Source organism: Leptopilina boulardi, unplaced genomic scaffold, assembly GCF_019393585.1.
Source record: "Leptopilina boulardi isolate dan_hultmark-lab unplaced genomic scaffold, ZJU_Lbou_2.1 LbouV2_30, whole genome shotgun sequence".
Lineage (NCBI taxonomy): Eukaryota > Metazoa > Arthropoda > Insecta > Hymenoptera > Figitidae > Leptopilina > Leptopilina boulardi.
Genome location: NW_026137863.1, coordinates 2672371 through 2692058, shown reverse-complemented (window position 1 = coordinate 2692058; position 19688 = coordinate 2672371). Strand labels below are relative to the sequence as shown.

The window sequence follows — 19688 nt, the reverse complement described above, 5'->3', positions numbered from 1 at the left end:
AAAAAAAGAAATTATTGGTACCGCTAAATGTTGGTACCACTGAATGTTGGGACCACTAATTACTAGTACGACTAAATGTTGGTACCACTAGATGTTGGTACCACTAATTATTATTGGTACCACTAAAATTTGGTGCCATTAAATGTTGGTACCACTAAAAATTGGTACCACTAAAATTGGTGCCACTAATAGTTGGTACCACTAAATTTAGTGCCACTAATATTTGGTACCAATAATTAGTCGCACCAATAATTAGTGGTATCAATAATTAGAGGTACTGATAATTAGTGGTACCAGTATTTAGTGGTAACAACAATTAGTGGTACCAACATTTAATGGCACCAACTTTTAGTGGTACCACTAAAATTTAGTGCCACTAATTATTGATAGAATAAAAATTTGTAATTTAATTTTGTAATGTAAATTACAATTTAAAATCCAAAGCATATTTTTTTCTATTTTATTACGGTCTCACTTTAAATAGTTTTGTGTCAATGTCGCTGCTTCTCAACATTTTAATCCAATACAATTTTAATTTAACGCTGAGGGAATAATAATTTTTGATGTATCGCAATTATTCACTTGTAATTTAGGTAATTTTCAATTTTATCCTTAATTCTTGACTTTAGAGAGCATGAAAAAGAGGGCGTACTGTGAGATGAATTATAAAAAAAATAAAGGAGAGCGTTTTTTTCCATACACATAACACAATTTAAGTGATCTGAAAGTTACTTGTTTTTCATGTATACATATAACATGAAAGTGCTTATTTTCAAACTTTCGTACAATCTCTTAAATCAATTATTGCATGTCGAATTTGGGTGAATCTTCTTCTTTTTCTTCTTTATAAAGTATATATTCCATTTTTTGACACGTACTTCATGCATAATATGTATGTGTATGCTCTTCTTTTCAATTAACGAAGTACCACCAACCCATTTTCACCAGAATAACGGACGTTCTCACTTCTTCAAACTGCTTATTATCCACTAAGTTACGATGAGAACGTGACGAATTTCACTTTTTAAAAAGAAATGGCGAACGTTCAATGGATTTATTGGGAAATCTTATAATGAATATATAAGTGAATGTAAAAAAAAGAAAATCACGTAATTACGTAAACTTTCGCATATAGTTGAAAACAAATGTGGAAAGAGAATGTGAAAATTACTTTTTCACTTTTCTCCCATGGATATCAAATGGAAAATCTATTTTAATAGCCATTTCAATGGGAGAAAAGAAAAAAATTTATTTGATTCAAATAATCGGTTACTTAACATCAAATAAATATTTACTTGAACCAAATAATTTTTATTTGAATTGTATTTGAACTAATAATTTCTGTATTTTAAACAAATACCATCTCAAATAATAATTATTTGATACAAATAAATATTTATTTGATAATAGTAAAAATTATTGCTACCACTAAATGTTAGTACCACTAATTGTTGGTACCACTAAAATTTAGTGCCACTAAATTTTGGTACCACTAACTATTGGTACCACTAACTATTGGTACCACTAACTATTGGTACCACTAACTATTGGTACCACTAATTGTTGGTACCACTAACTATTGGTACCACTAACTATTGGTACCACTAACTATTGGTACCACTAACTATTGGTACCACTAACTATTGGTACCACTAACTATTGGTACCACTAACTATTGGTACCACTAACTATTGGTACCACTAACTATTGGTACCACTAACTATTAGTACCACTAACTATTGGTACCACTAATTGTTGGTACCACTAAATTTTATGCCACTAAATTTTGGTACCACTAATTGTTAGTACCACTAAAATTTAGTGCCACTAAATGTTGGTACCACTAACTATTGGTACCACTAACTATTGGTACCACTAACTATTGGTACCACCAACTATTGGTTCCACTAATTATTAGTACCACTAAATGTTAGTACCACTAACTATTGGTACCACTAACTATTGGTACCACTAATTGTTAGTACCACTAAAATTTAGTGCCACTAAAAGTTGGTACCACTTATTATCAGTACCACTAAAAGTTGGTACCACTTATTATCAGTACCACTAATTGTTGGTACCACTAAAATTATTTGAATCAAATAATTTATTTTTCACTGTAACAACTATTTTTCTCTGAAACAAGATAATTTTTTTTGTTAATAAACAATTTTTTAGATTGTAATTAAAAAAAAAAAAGATAAAAGTGAGAAAGAAAATAAAATCACAGCAGATGGGAAGTTATTCCGCCTGATGGCGAATGAAGACATATAGATCATTCCAATATATGTTTGAAGAGACAAGTTTTTCGCCATGGATGCTCACGTGGTGATTAAGATCAGTGGACGATACACATTGCGCAATGATTGCGATTTAGATGTGACAGAGATAGAAGGGGTCTTTGCAATTTAACGATCCTTCAATAAAACAATAAATGAAGAATGCATCTTGAGATTAAATCAGAAATTCAGAACAAAAAAATTCAATTTTTTTCAACTATTTACAAAATCTAATTTTTATAATTTTTTTTTCTGATTTTGAGTTTATTTAAAAAAAAGTGAGTTAAGAAAACAAAATAAAAGAATTTTTCTCAACGATTCTGAGTGAGAGGAAAAAACATATAGATAAAAACGCCAGGACCAAGTTAGGCATACAATGTCAGGGATAATTGTAAGATTGATGACTAAATCGTTTATTTTCATGATTAATTTTCCCTCGATCATTTGAAGCGACAGAATCTAGAATTGTCAATCGACATTTTATAGGGCAAGCTTCCTTAATTTGAAAATTGTAGTTTTTTATCCCCCCCTATCCCCCCCTCCTTATTCATTGGCTGTAAAATCTCAATTGGATTCGACGAGTTCCATTTGTTCTTTCTCTCTCTCTCTCACTCACTCTCTTGTATTCGACATCAGATTGATTAATTTCAAGGCTAAGACGAGTTTATCTAGTGACTTCTCAGCTCTCTATGGATAAGAAATCAGCCCTAATCTGGCATTGGTGCGGAATTAATGAGACTCGTTAAAACCTGGGACGTTATTGATTTTCTACGACCTCAAGAGACGATCCTACCACCATTAATGTCTCGTAGTCCTCTCGCAAGTTGCAGCAAAAACAATAGTAGTCAACGGTCATAGAATGACACTGACTAGTAGGTACAGGGTTTGACGGTGAAGGAAGAGAGAAGATCGAAGGTGCGGTGTGATTGCAATGACTGTAGTCATTGAAGGATATATTGCCCAAGTGGTATGTGGCGCTTTTGCCCACGTTTGTGTGCACCATGACCGCTCCCGTTATTGTTGCTTCTTTTCTTGCCATGGCAAGCATATCTCCTTTAGACTTCTGAATTCTCCATCTGTCCGATTCGATCTTCTTCGTATGGCGATGATCGATTTAAAAATAAAAAGAGGGAAAAAATTTTTTCTTTTTTTTTTTTTTTTTTTCTTTTCTTTTTGAAAGAAAAAACTCACTGACAACAACTTCAAGAAACGAATAATAAAAGAGTCACTCTATAAGAGACTCTCGCGCGGTACTCGAAGGCATTCATCTTTGATCGATGTTGTTTACAGATCGATAGCAAATCGATTTCGACTTACAGATTTTCATCAGCCTATAAAGAATTGCTTCTTATAATAGATTTCCTGCTTTTTACTTGACTATTATTACATAGGTACAACAAGCAAAGAGTTTCAAATTCAAGATTAAAGATGTATGTTTCTTAGAATAATAAAAAACGATTTCTACTTTTATATCAGGATGTTAGACATTGTACAGCAATAAAATAAGACCGTGGTACCAAATTTTAGGAACTAATAAATGTATCAAACACTGGTACCATTGGTACTATTGATAATTGAAAAAATTAATCATTGGTTTCATCAAACGAACCATTGAATTATGGTACCAAAAGTTGTTGGTACCAACTTTAAGTGGTACCAGTAATTAGTGGCACTAATTATTAATGATACCATAAATTAGTGGTACCAACAATTAGTGGCACCAACTTTAAGTGGTTCCAACAATTAGTGGCACCAAATATTAATAATACCATAAATTAGTGGTACCAATATTTAGTGGAACCAATAATTAGTGACACTAAAAATTAGTGGCACCAACTTTAAGTGGTACCAACAATTAGTGACACCAACTTTAAGTGGTACCAACATTTAATGGCACCAAATATTAAGGATACCATAAATTAGTGGTACCAAAGTTTACTAGTACCAAATATTACTGGTACCAAAGATTACTGGTACCAAAGATTACTGATACCAAAGATTACTGGTACCAATGATAAATGGAACCAATGATAAATGATATTAATAGTTAATGCTAACAAAAATTACCCAAAGGTACTAAGAATTAGTGGTACCAATGATGAATGATACTAATGGCTAATGGTAATAATAATTAATAATCAAAATTAATGGTACCAAAAATGTATGGTAATATTAATTACTGGTACCAATCAAAAGAGGTATGCTACTTTAATGGTAACAAACATTAGTGGTACCAATGATAAATTATAACAATAATTGGTGGTACCAAAGATTAATAATACCAAGGATGAATGGTACCATTAATTAGTGGTAGCAATTTTTAATGGTACCAACGATTAATAGTAATATTAATTAGTTGTACCATAATTAATGGTACCAATGATTAATGGTAACAATAATTAATGGTCGCAACGATTAATGGTAATATTAATTAGTGGTCTCATCGATTAATGGTAATATTAATAAATTGCACCAAATATTAATGGCAATAATAATAATAATAATAAGTAGTACCAGTGATCAATGGTACTGATGGTTAATGTTGATAATAATTAATGGTACCTAATATTAATTGTAATATTAATTGGTGGTACCAATCATTAGTGGTACCATAGATTAATGATACGACGGATTAATGGTAAAATTAATTAATAGTACCAATGTTTAATGGTACCAACGATTAATAGTAATATTAATTAGTGGTTCCAACTATTAATGGCACTAATAATTAGTGGCACCATTGATGAATGGTACCAAATAATTAGTGGTACCAACTATTAATGGCACTAATAATTAGTGGTACCAAAGATGAATGGTACCAAATAATTAGTGGTGCTAAAGATGATTGGTACCAAATAATTAGCAGTATACCTATGATTAATTATACAAATAATTAATGGTACCAGAGACTAATGGTACCAATAATTAGTGGTACCAATCATTAATGGTACTATAGATTAATGGTAACAAGAATTAGTGGTTATAAAAATTAATGATATGAATAATTAGTGGCACCAAAGATTAATAGGCCTAATAATTAATGGTAGGAGAAATTCCAGTAATTAATGGTAGATCAGTTAATGGTACAAATAATTAGTGGTACCAAAGATGAATGGTACCAAATAATTAGTGGTGCTAAAGATGATTGGTACCAAATAATTAGCGGTACCTATGATTAATTGTACAAATAATTAACCGTACCAGAGACTAATGGTACCAATAATTAGTGGTACCAATCATAAATCTTACCACTAATAATTAGTACCAAAGTTTAATGATACCACAATTTAATGGTACCAATAATTAATGTTAGTATTAATTAGTGTTACCAATTTTAGTTCTTATCTTCAATTGAAATGGCAATGGTTTCAATGATACAATTAACATTAATGGTACAATTAATCAGAAGTACCAATTTTGGTACCATTAATCATTGCTACCATTAACTAAAAGTACAATTAATTATCATTTTTAATAATCACCCATTTTATCGTTTATAAACAATATTTCATTAAAAAAAAAAAATTTCCTATTTTTGTTACAGTGTTTTTCATAAACGACCCGCTGGAATTGTTTGTAATCAAGGCCTTGGTGGAAGGGGTAATGGCGGTGTTGGTGGTAATGGAGCCAGTTTGGGTGTTGACAGTGAATGTGGAGATGCGTTAAAACGACGCAAAGTGCACAGATGTGACGTTGCAGGATGTGACAAAGTTTACACAAAAAGTTCACATCTCAAGGCTCACAAAAGAACTCATACTGGTAAGTATTATAAAAACAACAACAACAACAACAACAAATTATCATACTCGATCCAAATGAAATAAGTCTTTTTATAGTAAATTCAATGGTCAATTAGAAAAAGAAACACCCCTTTTAATCAAATGAATAGAGGTGATTGGCTGACAAAATTGGTGCTTAAACGACTATGGGGCTTATTGAATAAACATGAAAACTTCCATATTTGATTTTATGAAGGGTAGGGGAGGGGGGAAGATGGAAAAAAGGAGTGATTTCAACTACTTTAATGAGCAGTTTAATAATAAAACAACTATCTTTTTCTCCAATAGAACCTAATAACAAAAAGTGGTCTGTTAATTACTGTCAATCTTGTTAATTATCATTATTCCATAATATACGAGTTACTGTCATTGAATTTATAATTGACATTAAGGCGTTTATATATGCATTTGCAATTAATGTTTATATTCGGCAGAAAAATTTTGCAAACTGGTGATAAACGAAATTTTATTTTTATTAGATATAATTTTTTAAAAATTAATATTTTTGCAAACAAAATTATTTTGAGACGATTAAAATAATTTTATTTCCAAGTGTTGAAATTTTTTTTTTTTTTTTTGCAAATAAGAAATAAAATGCGGCAACTTGAAAGAAAATTATTAACATTCAATCTCTTAATGACTTTTTTTTCTATTTTCTTTTAGGAAAACAATTCCTTATTATATATTACCTCACGTATACTTATTACGCGATGTTTTTATAACTTCGCACAATAATAATTTCGAAACACTTAATTAAATTATATCCCGTATATAAATAAGAAATAACTCATTGTCAAGTGCGGCGCTTTGTTTTGTTAGTAACCAAATAAAAAAAAAAACTGTGGCGCATAAACTAGAGTAATTGCTATAAGGGACAATGGCACGCTATATTATTCATTATTCATTAGAAGTTGAATTTCCTATTTAAAACGCGGATATCTCTTGTGGATCTTTCAACTAACTCGATCAACATAAATGGTAAAAAGAAATCACTTCTTTTTTTCTTTTCTTTTTTTTTCCTTTTTGCCTGAGCTTACAAACGCGAGCCTTTCACAGGTTTCAGTAATTGACTAATTACTGAGACTTTCCCACGTTGAGTCATCGCAATACACGTAATTGCCTTCTAACGCCTAGTCGATTAGTCGAAAATAATTAAGCCAATCTCAACTGACGTTTTTATATTTTCCATTTCAAAATTGCAGACATTCGAATGTAATTGGCAACAATATGAAAATAAAACAGAGATTTTAAGCTTGCGAATAATATTGCTGTAACAATTTTTTTTTCACAATAAAAACCATTTTATCTAAAATGTAACGAAATTTTACTTATTGGTTTAACGATAGGTAAGATTAATTATTAGTATTATCGTTTGTACCATTAACTATTGCTATCACTAATCGTTGGTATCATTAACAATTCGTATTATTCATCTTTGGTACCACTAACTTATGGTATCATTAATATTTGGTACCAGTAAGCTTTGGTACTACTAATTTATGGTATCATTAATATTTGGTGCCACTAAATGTTAGTACCACTTAAAGTTGGTGCCACTAATTGTTAGTGTTACTAATTATTGGTACCACTAATTTATGGTATCATTAATGTTTGGTGACACTAAATGTTGGTACCACTAATTTATGGTACCATTAATATTTGGTGCCACTAAATTTTCGAACCACTTACAGTTGGTGCCACTAATTGTTGGTACCACTAATTTATGGTGTCATTAATACTTGGTGCCACTAAAAACATTTAGTCGCACCAAATATACCACTAATTACTGGTACCATTTAATGTTGGTGCCACTAATTGTTTGTACCACTAAATTTTGGTACCACTAATTTATGGTATCATTAATATTTGGTGCCACTAAATGTTAGTACCACTAATTACTGGTACCACTTAAAGTTAGTGCCATTAATTGTTGGTATCACTAATTATTGGTACCACTTAAAGTTGGTGCCACTAATTGTTGGTACCACTAATTTATGGTATCATTAATATTTGGTACCACTTAAAGTTGGTACCACTAATTTATGGTATCAATTATATTTGGTGCCACTAAATGTTGGTACCACTAATTACTGGTACTACATAAAGTTGGTGCCACTAATGGTTGGTATCACTAATTATTGGTACAACTAAATGTTGGTACCACTAATTTATGGTATCATTAATATTTGGTGCCACTAATGGTACCACTAATGGTTCCACTAATGGTACCATTACTTATTAGTTATATTAATCCTTCGTACCATTAATGATTGGTACTACTTATAATTGACCCAATAAATCATTAATTTTTGATAAAAATAACGGTATCATTTATGGATTCAATGATAGGAAATGCAAAAATGGTCTGCATGAAAAGAACTTTTTTTTAATACCAAAGTTAAAAGAAAACATCTATATATTATATTGATGTAATTTAGCGATCATCTATTGACGGTAATTAGTAAATTGGCGAGGTAAATTGAGATGAATGTTAACTGAAACATTGCACACTTTTCGAATTTATATATATTTATATGAGAGAGCATAATGCGTCATATCAATTCATAAATTTATCGTTCTTTCTGCGCTGATTACATCGCTTTTAAAATTTATTTTGATTTATGATTCAAGTTTTATTGTTTATGTGAAGATAAAATTTATCCTCCGACACGTACGGTTAATCTTACGTTATATCGTTCGAGTCGAAAGCTGTGTGGTGTTCGACTCATGGAGTTTCCGGTAGATGAGTGCCTTTCGTGCGCCTCGCAGTACCGTCATCTAAAAGAGGCAAGTGTGGTGGGGAGGGCGTGGTCGTGAGAACCAGGATCTTTTGTCTGGTCCAGAGAGAGTCAGTCGAGGTGCTCAATTCAATTCACTATTATCTTTTATATATTTACCGTTTTCCTTGTTAATTAATGAATTTATCTGATTAAATCAAAAAAAAAAAAAATTCCATTTACCCTGTTGGAGAATATCGAGGAATTTTCCATTCCCTTCCGGTTTAGATCGACAAAAAAGAAATTATTTTTTAAATAGTAAATAAAATTTTTTTTTTAATTAAAATTCAGAACTATTAATTCTTAATTCAGAATTTATCTTTGCTTGTAAATCGGTAAAATTGATTTTAAAAATCAAAAATCATTTTGTTTCGAGTGTCACTTTGATTTGTGGTTTCTTTTTTTTTTTTTCTAAAGCAAGATCGATGTATCGCAAATCGCAAGGGAAACCTCTTAACGTGCACATTGAATTTGCGACGAGTGAATGCTTCATCCACATTGGACGGGTGATCGATAAGGTTTCATCGATTCGATTCGATCGATCGCGGCGTGTGGGTTCGATTTCTCTCGAGCTGTCTCTCAACGGTATTACGTGATGATTATGATTGTCAATTACTTGTTAAATTGACATATATATATATATATATAGATATGAAAAGAAAAAAAAATCGATTTATTACAAAACATATATCTAGCCGATTGGCAATCAGAAGAAATGTAATGATAAATATGCTAATCAATGAAATTTTTTTACAATATTTCCTAATAATATAACATGAGAAAAGATTTTCACATAACAATCATGAGAATAAATCATTTTATTAATCATGAAAACAATAATGTCAATTGTTGGATAAAATATTCTTTTTACATATCAAATTTATTTTCGATTAAATATATATATATAGTTGAAAAGCCGGAAGTCTCAAGAGAATCGGTTCATGCCGCTATCGGTGCCCAACTGAATTCAATATCCATTTCAATTCCATTATCCATAATATACGAGTACGCGCGGGATCAATATGCAATTGAAAGCAAAAATTACTCTAATATATATGTTTATTATTTTTTATGAATTAGATAATTGTCTCTTTTTATCGTTAATTTAATTTTGGTTTTTTTCAAATATTCCAAAGGGAATATAAAAATAAATGGATTTTAATATCGTGAATTTTGATGGAAAAAATTAAATAGATAATTTCGACTTGACCTCGGGGGGCTTATTTTATTTCAAAAAAAAAAAATAAATAATAATAATAATAATAACAACAAGAATTTCCAAAAGGTTACGGAGTCAAGATACGAGAACCACTGCGTTCATATTGCAGCTAGATTGTAGGCTTAACTGGATGAACAACTAGCGTGATTCTTGATGGACAGGAGGAGGTTTGACGAGATCTTTCGTATTAATTAAGGCGAATTAACCGAACCATAAACTAGCCAACTAATGTGAAGGAAACACTGTATATCAGACGATTTCAGTATAATTACACTTGGTATACCGGAATGTGGCTCCTCCCTTAAATTCTCAAAATTAACATATACATATATCCACCGTGTAAAGACAAAATTCGAAACAAATAATATAAATAAATATAATTTAAAAAATTAATAATATATTAAATATTAATTCAGTTCAATTTTAAATATATTTAAAGTTTCATCGATTCGATCGATTTACCTTATTATTTTATTTACCATCAGTCGGTAATGTAGATTTCTATGTCGGTAATGTTAAATATTTAAAAATATTATTTATTATTATTAATATTATTTATTAGTAAAATTTATTATTATTTATTATTATTATTATTATTATTATTATTATTATTATTATTATTATTATTATTATCATTTATTTATTTTTACCGTACTAAATTTCATTCAAAAATAATAAAAATATCTTTCGGTATATTTTTCTTTCTTTGAAACAATAACGATAATTGTATACCCAATTGAATTTTGATCAAAAATGAGGAAAAACGATTCTTCTTTTGTTTTTTTTTTATTTTTCGTTGCCCAAGGTAAACAAGCATTGATCACGAACCTTGACGAATTCTGAATGAGTTCCAGAAACAGAGTTAACGTAGCTATGCATTTTCAAAACCTACAATCAACTTCTACTTAAGACGTTAATTCAACCAATTATACGAAAGAGGCACACTAAAGAAAAGATCATAAACGGTCAAATGGACTTTATGAACTCACTTCACGGTGTTGAACATGAATATATATATATATATATATAATTTTTTATACCGTATATATATATATATATATATATATATATATATATATATATATATATTTTAGGCATTCTTTGTCAAAAAAACACCACCTCTGTCCAGAGTAAATTTAATTAAAAAAATCTCCAAATGGGCTTAAATTACAACAAATTTTGTCTATTTTTGACGCCGTATGGCACTTGTTAAATATTAAACATTACCGACATAGAAATCTACATTGCCGACTGATGGTAAAACAGGAAAAATGCCAATATAAAAAATTACCGACATAGAAATCTACATTGTCATCAGTCGGTAATGTAGATTTCTATGTCGGTAATTTTTTATATCGTCTATTTTAACTAATTCAGAACTAGAGAGTAGATTATTTTGATCACCAGGTGGATTATTTTTGTGAGAAATATGTTTCATACGAGATTTTCTATATATGGTTAACTAATGAGCTCAAAAAGGTAACGCCGCTATATAATCTAAATGATGTAACGTGATAATTTTTTTTTAAAATACGATCAAAATGCATTAATAACTGGATAATTAATGCCTCCTTCACTTTGCTTATCCCGTCCGATATTACATATATATATATATAAACACGACTTCCTATATTATGTGTAGACCGCGCTCTATATAAACCAAGCTCGTGAATGGACTAATTACTCACAATTATGCAATATATTCACCGCGCACAACATTTTCTTCCACGTCATTAGTTTTACGTTACTTTACTATGTATGCATTTGATAATATTTAACAATATTTTCCTACAAAAACCTTTTAAAGAATTAAAGCACTCAAATCTCAATTTTTATTTAAAATTTAAAATTAATGAAAAAATTACACAATTTTTTTTTTCCAAGAAGAGTAATGTTAAAAATTTCTATTTGTTCTTTAAAAAAAAAAGGCCGGCAATAATGCCAAGTGCATATATCTTCGTGACGAGAATTCCTTTGTCACTTTGGTTGGAGATTCTCTCACATCCGTAAACACTGATCGATAGATCGCAAATTCAAAGACGTCGAGTTCCGACCTTCTTTAGATGTCGTTCGTTTTCTCGATCACGAGCCTTTGATAGTATTTGCTGTAAAAAAAAAAAAAAAAAAATTACGTATCGATTGCCGGCCTCTCTTGATTTGTTCTCTCGTCTTATCCGTGCGACGAAAAACTCTTTCTCTCTCCCTCTTTCTCATCTCCTTGATCGGTATATAGATTCTCATTATCCTGATTTATTCACTAAAGCAAATGATGGAGATTGGAAGAGCATATGAAAAATGTGATTAACACAATGGAGGAACATCATTTATGTGTTAGAACATTTTTTTTTCTTTTTAAGAATGAAATTTTGCGGATCCAGATTATAGAATTTTTTTAATTCAAGAATGCAACTAAATTTATCATTTGCTGCAATAAAAAGATAAAAGCTTTAATTTTAATTTCTAATATGGTTAAATTTTGGAATATCGATTTTTCTCCTTGTGATGAAAAGAAGAGCAATCTCCAAGCATCAGTTCCTTTGAGCATATATATATATATATATAAAGGTCGATATCATCAAAAGCAAGGGGGGTGGGGAAGAATGTCACTTCACACCCAATTATTGCCCGCTCTTGGCTATCTCGAGGTATTGTGCCATAGCATCTACAGCTTCGTTAGAATCTCTCGCGTTACCAACTCGTATTCCTTATCAGCGACTTCTCTTCTACATCCTGACAGCTGTCGCGACTTGCAATGGTTCTCCCAATGGTCCAAGAACTGCCCATCACTCTCCTATTGTATGCAAGTCTCAGTGACGCGATTCTCAGTGCCACAAGAATCCTTTACACGAGAAAGAGAGAGAATGAAAATACACGAGGAAGAGAAAAATACACAAGAGAAAGAGAGAGAGAGAGGAGATAATCTGAATGACGAAGGAAAGGAAATCTTCTTTGCCTCAACGAGAAAAAGGCGATCACCTAGACATGTATAGAAAACGGTTTGATCACAACTCGATGACACAATTCACTATTGGTCCACCAAGATCCCTTTGACGACAATCTAGACGAAGACGAAGCACTTAGAATTTTGAGGCGTACCTGCCACGATTGTAACTGATTTCCTTTCCTCTATATGCAAAATATTGTCTCCGAAGATTGTTGGATACTAGCAAGAGCAGTGACTTTTCTTCACTCACCTATTGACAATTGTTCCATTTCTGATATAAATCACTGATAAATTATAATATCAACTCCCTAATATAAATTAATAAAAATTTCAATTAATATATAATAACTACGTTTTTTTAAATATCAATTACGTTAAAATATTTAAAAATTAAAATTCTCAACAATTACTTATTTTATTTGTTGTTCAATATATTTCAATCTAATTATTCAAAAAAATAAAAATAAATAAAGAAATAAAAATTAAAATATTTATTACACAAAATTTATTTAAAGCTGTTTTTAATTCTCTTCTAATCCCTTTCAAAATTATATTTAAAGTTCTTCAATTCTCTCCAAACTAATAAAAAAACGGTAATAAAATATATGTCGTTGCCGGTAAAAAATATACATGTAAAAAATTAAAGAATAATATAAATCTTATACAAACATCTTTTCTGATTTTTTTAGAGCTCCTGTATTGTAATTTATTTATAAATTATAATTTTTCTTTAAAAATAAAACCTATAAATATATTTTACATAAGAGCAGATTCAAATTATTCAATGCTTTGATAGATTTTCCGCTAAAATATCATAGAAAAATTGAAATTTAAGTATTAGGAGAACATGAAGATGGCGGAGTTTCTCTAAATTGAATGTACAATGACTGCGCATGCGTCGGTTTCAAAAATTCAAATGTTTTGATGCATTTTCAATAAAAATTAAAAGAAATTTTTAATTTTAAGTATCAGGAGAACATCAAGATAGAGGAGTGTTCTCTAAATTGAATCTTAATAACTGCGCATGCGCCTACTTCAAAAATTTAAATGTTTTGATGCATTTTCAATGAAATTTAAAAGAAATTTTTAATTTTGAGTATTAGGAGAACATGAAGATGGCGGAGTGTTCTCTAAATTGAATGTACAATTACTGCGCATGCGTCGGTTTTAAAAATTCAAATGTTTTGATGCATTTTTAATGAAATTTAAAAGAAATTTTTAATTTTAAGTATTAGGAGAACATGAAGATGGCAGAGTTTCTCTAAATTGAATGTACAATTACTGCGCATGCGTCGGTTTTAAAAATTCAAATGTTTTGATGCATTTTCAATAAAATTTTAAAGAAATTTTTAATTTTAAGTATCAGGAGAACATGAAGATGGAGGAGTGTTCTCTAAATTGAATTTCAATAACTGCGCATGCGCCTATTTCAAAAATTCAAATGTTTTGATGCATTTTCAATGAAATTTAAAAGAAATTTTTAATTTTGAGTATTAGGAGAACATGAAGATGGCGGAGTTTCTCTAAATTGAATGAACAATTACTGCGCATGCGTCGGTTTTAAAAATTCAAATGTTTTGATGCATTTTTAATGAAATTTAAAAGAAATTTTTAATTTTAAGTATTAGGAGAACATGAAGATGGCGGAGTTTCTCTAAATTGAATGTACAATTACTGCGCATGCGTCGGTTTTAAAAATTCAAATGTTTTGATGCATTTTCAATAAAATTTTAAAGAAATTTTTAATTTTAAGAATCAGGAGAACATGAAGATGGAGGAGAGTTCTCTAAATTGAATTTCAATAACTGCGCATGCGCCTATTTCAAAAATTCAAATGTTTTGATGCATTTTCAATGAAATTTAAAAGAAATTTTTAATTTTGAGTATTAGGAGAACATCAAGATGGAGGAGTGTTCTCTAAATTGAATTTTAATAACTGCGCATGCGCCTATTTCAAAAATTCAAATGTTTTGATGCATTTTAAATGAAATTTAAAAGAAATTTTTAATTTTGAGTATTAGGAGAACATCAAGATGGAGGAGTGTTCTCTAAATTGAATGTACAATTACTGCGCATGCGTCGGTTTTAAAAATTCAAATGTTTTGATGCATTTTCAATAAAATTTTAAAGAAATTTTTAATTTTAAGTATCAGGAGAACATGAAGATGGAGGAGTGTTCTCTTAATTGAATTTCAATAACTGCGCATGCGCCTATTTCAAAAATTTAAATGTTTTGATGCGTTTTCAATGAAATTTAAAAGAAATTTTTAATTTTGAGTATTAGGAGAACATCAAGATGGAGGAGTGTTCTCTAAATGGAATGTACAATGACTGCGCATGCGTCTGTTTCAAAAATTCAAATGTTTTGATGCATTTTCAATAAAATTTAAAAGAAATTTTTAATTTTAAGTATCAGGAGAACATGAAGATGGCGGAGTGTTCTCTAAATTGAATGTACAATGACTGCGCATGCGTCTGTTTCAAAAATTTAAATGTTTTGTTGCATTTTCAATTAAATTTAAAAGAAAATTTTTATTTTGAGTATTAGGAGAACATCAAGATGGAGGAGTGTTCTCTAAATGGAATGTACAATGACTGCGCATGCGCCTATTTCAAAAATTTAAATGTTTTGATGCATTTTCAATGAAATTTAAAAGAAATTTTTAATTTTGAGTATTAGGAGAACATCAAGATGGAGGAGTGTTCTCTTAATTGAATTTCAATAACTGCGCATGCGCCTATTTCAAAAATTTAAATGTTTTGATGCGTTTTCAATGAAATTTAAAAGAAATTTTTAATTTTGAGTATTAGGAGAACATCAAGATGGAGGAGTGTTCTCTAAATGGAATGTACAATGACTGCGCATGCGGCTGTTTCAAAAATTCAAATGTTTTGATGCATTTTCAATAAAATTTAAAAGAAATTTTTAATTTTGAGTATTAGGAGAACATCAAGATGGAGGAGTGTTCTCTAAATTGAATGTACAATTACTGCGCATGCGTCGGTTTTAAAAATTCAAATGTTTTGATGCATTTTCAATAAAATTTTAAAGAAATTTTTAATTTTAAGTATCAGGAGAACATGAAGATGGATGAGTGTTCTCTAAATTGAATTTCAATAACTGCGCATGCGCCTATTTCAAAAATTCAAATGTTTTGATGCATTTTCAATGAAATTTAAAAGAAATTTTTAATTTTGAGTATTAGGAGAACATCAAGATGGAGGAGTGTTCTCTAAATTGAATTTTAATAACTGCGCATGCGCCTATTTCAAAAATTCAAATGTTTTGATGCATTTTAAATGAAATTTAAAAGAAATTTTTAATTTTGAGTATTAGGAGAACATCAAGATGGAGGAGTGTTCTCTTAATTGAATTTCAATAACTGCGCATGCGCCTATTTCAAAAATTTAAATGTTTTGATGCATTTTCAATGAAATTTAAAAGAAATTTTTAATTTTGAGTATTAGGAGAACATCAAGATGGAGGAGTGTTCTCTTAATTGAATTTCAATAACTGCGCATGCGCCTATTTCAAAAATTTAAATGTTTTGATGCGTTTTCAATGAAATTTAAAAGAAATTTTTAATTTTGAGTATTAGGAGAACATCAAGATGGAGGAGTGTTCTCTAAATGGAATGTACAATGACTGCGCATGCGTCTGTTTCAAAAATTCAAATGTTTTGATGCATTTTCAATAAAATTTAAAAGAAATTTTTAATTTTAAGTATCAGGAGAACATGAAGATGGCGGAGTGTTCTCTAAATTGAATGTACAATGACTGCGCATGCGTCTGTTTCAAAAATTTAAATGTTTTGTTGCATTTTCAATTAAATTTAAAAGAAAATTTTTATTTTGAGTATTAGGAGAACATCAAGATGGAGGAGTGTTCTCTTAATTGAATTTCAATAACTGCGCATGCGCCTATTTCAAAAATTTAAATGTTTTGATGCATTTTCAATGAAATTTAAAAGAAATTTTTAATTTGGAGTATTAGGAGAACATCAAGATGGAGGAGTGTTCTCTAAATGGAATGTACAATGACTGCGCATGCGCGTATTTCAAAAATTTAAATGTTTTGATGCATTTTCAATGAAATTTAAAAGAAATTTTTAATTTTGAGTATTAGGAGAACATCAAGATGGAGGAGTGTTCTCTTAATTGAATTTCAATAACTGCGCATGCGCCTATTTCAAAAATTTAAATGTTTTGATGCGTTTTCAATGAAATTTAAAAGAAATTTTTAATTTTGAGTATTAGGAGAACATCAAGATGGAGGAGTGTTCTCTAAATGGTATGTACAATGACTGCGCATGCGTCTGTTTCAAAAATTTAAATGTTTTGATGCATTTTCAATGAAATTTAAAAGAAATTTTTAATTTTAAGTATTAGGAGAACATGAAGATGGCGGAGTTTCTCTAAATTGAATGTACAATTACTGCGCATGCGTTGGTTTTAAAAATTCATATGTTTTGATGCATTTTCAATAAAATTTAAAAGAAATTTTTAATTTTAAGTATCAGGAGAACATGAAGATGGAGGAGTGTTCTCTAAATTAAATTTTAATAACTGCGCATGCGCCTATTTTAAAAATTCAAATGTTTTGATGCATTTTCAATGAAATTTAAAAAAAAATTTAATTTTGAGTATTAGGAGAACATCAAGATGGAGGAGTGTTCTCTAAATTAAATTGCAATAACTGCGCATGCGCCTATTTCAAAAAATTCAAATGTTTCGATACATTTTCAATGAAATTTAAAAAAAATTTTTATTTTGAGTATTAGGAGAACATCAAGATGGAGGAGTGTTCTCTGAATTGAATTTCAATAACTGCGCATGCGCCTATTTAAAAAATTTAAATGTTTTGATGCATTTTCAATGAAATTTAAAAGAAATTTTTATTTTGAGTATTAGGAGAACATCAAGATGGAGGAGTGTTCTCTAAATTGAATTTTAATAACTGCGCATGCGCCTATTTCAAAAATTCAAATGTTTTGATGCATTTTCAATGAAATTTAAAAGAAATTTTTAATTTTGAGTATTAGGAGAACATCAAGATGGAGGAGTGTTCTCTAAATGGAATGTACAATGACTGCGCATGCGTCTGTTTCAAAAATTCAAATGTTTTGATGTATTTTCAATAAAATTTAAAAGAAATTTTTAATTTTAAGTATCAGGAGAACATGAAGTTGGCGGAGTGTTCTCTAAATTGAATGTACAATGACTGCGCATGCGTCTGTTTCAAAAATTTAAATGTTTTGATGCATTTTCAATGAAATTTAAAAGAAATTTTTAATTTTAAGTATCAGGAGAACATGAAGATGGCGGATTGTTCTCTAAATTGAATGTACAATGACTGCGCATGCGTCTGTTTCAAAAATTTAAATGTTTTGATGCATTTTCAATAAAATTTAAAAGAAATTTTTAATTTTAAGTATCAGGAGAGCATCAAGAAAAAGGAGTGTTCTCTAAATTGAATTTTAATAACTGCGCATGCGCCGATTTCAAAAATTCAAATGTTTTGATGCATTTTCAATGAAATTTAAAAGAAATTTTTAATTTTGAGTATTAGGAGAACATCAAGATGGAGGAGTGTTCTCTAAATGGAATGTACAATGACTGCGCATGCGTCTGTTTCAAAAATTCAAATGTTTTGATGCATTTTTAATAAAATTTAAAAGAAATTTTTAATTTTAAGTATCAGGAGAACATCAAGATAGAGGAGTGTTCTCTAAATTGAATCTTAATAACTGCGCATGCGCCTATTTCAAAAATTTAAATGTTTTGATGCATTTTCAATGAAATTTAAAAGAAATTTTTAAGTTTGAGTATTAGGAGAACATCAAGATGGAGGAGTGTTCTCTTAATTGAATTTCAATAACTGCGCATGCGCCTATTTCAAAAATTTAAATGTTTTGATGCATTTTCAATGAAATTTAAAAGAAATTTTTAATTTTAAGTATCAGGAGAACATGAAGATGGCGGAGTTGTCTCTAAATTGAATGTACAATGACTGCGCATCCGCCTATTTTAAAAATTCAAATGTTCTCATTCTTTTTCATTGAATTTTAAAGTAAATTGTTAATTTTAAGTTGTAGGTGGATAGGAGAAATTGAAAAATTATGTATTGGAGTTTCTTAAAATCAATGTTGAGAAAAATGACAAATTGAATACATTGGAAAGCTTTTTTATTAAATCTTTGGAAACAACTTTGAATAAACCTGAACGTAAAAATTTAAATACAGAATCTAATATCACTTTATTGTAAAACTAATCAGCTCTAGTTTGTTCCATCATCCTCTGTGCTGTTGTCCTTTGTATTGCTTTCTACAGCCTTTGAATTATACGGATCCTTGTCTGTACCTCCTGTTTCTTGAATATCGGCAAAATTCTATAACATAAAAAAGTGATACTCAAAAATAAAAATATTTTTTTAAATTAAAAACTCTCATTTATATTGACTGTTATATTTATAGAAAGTATAGATATTATACCTGTTGTTGTTGGTTATTATCAGTTATTGTATTCGATTCTACAGCAGCTCCAAGCAAATGGATGAAAAACTGTTTTTGATCAGATATATGGAGCTGGAGTGGCAAAGAATACATTGAGCTTTGTGGATTTTGTCAGCAACTCGTCTAATTTGTTTTTCGTAATTAGGGTTTGTCAACCAATCATCTCGTTTTCTTTGTG

General features: G+C 29.6%; 1 protein-coding gene across 1 annotated transcript in view; it reads left to right on the top strand.

Moving 5' to 3' along the window:
* The window catches only part of LOC127282379 (zinc finger protein with KRAB and SCAN domains 8-like), a 248757-nt gene that overhangs the window by 220668 nt on the left and 8401 nt on the right, over nucleotides 1-19688 (top strand). Inside the window, exon 6 of the mRNA XM_051306566.1 lies at nucleotides 5824-6038. Coding sequence (XP_051162523.1) covers nucleotides 5824-6038 — 215 coding nt within the window. The remainder of the gene's footprint in view (nucleotides 1-5823; nucleotides 6039-19688) is intronic.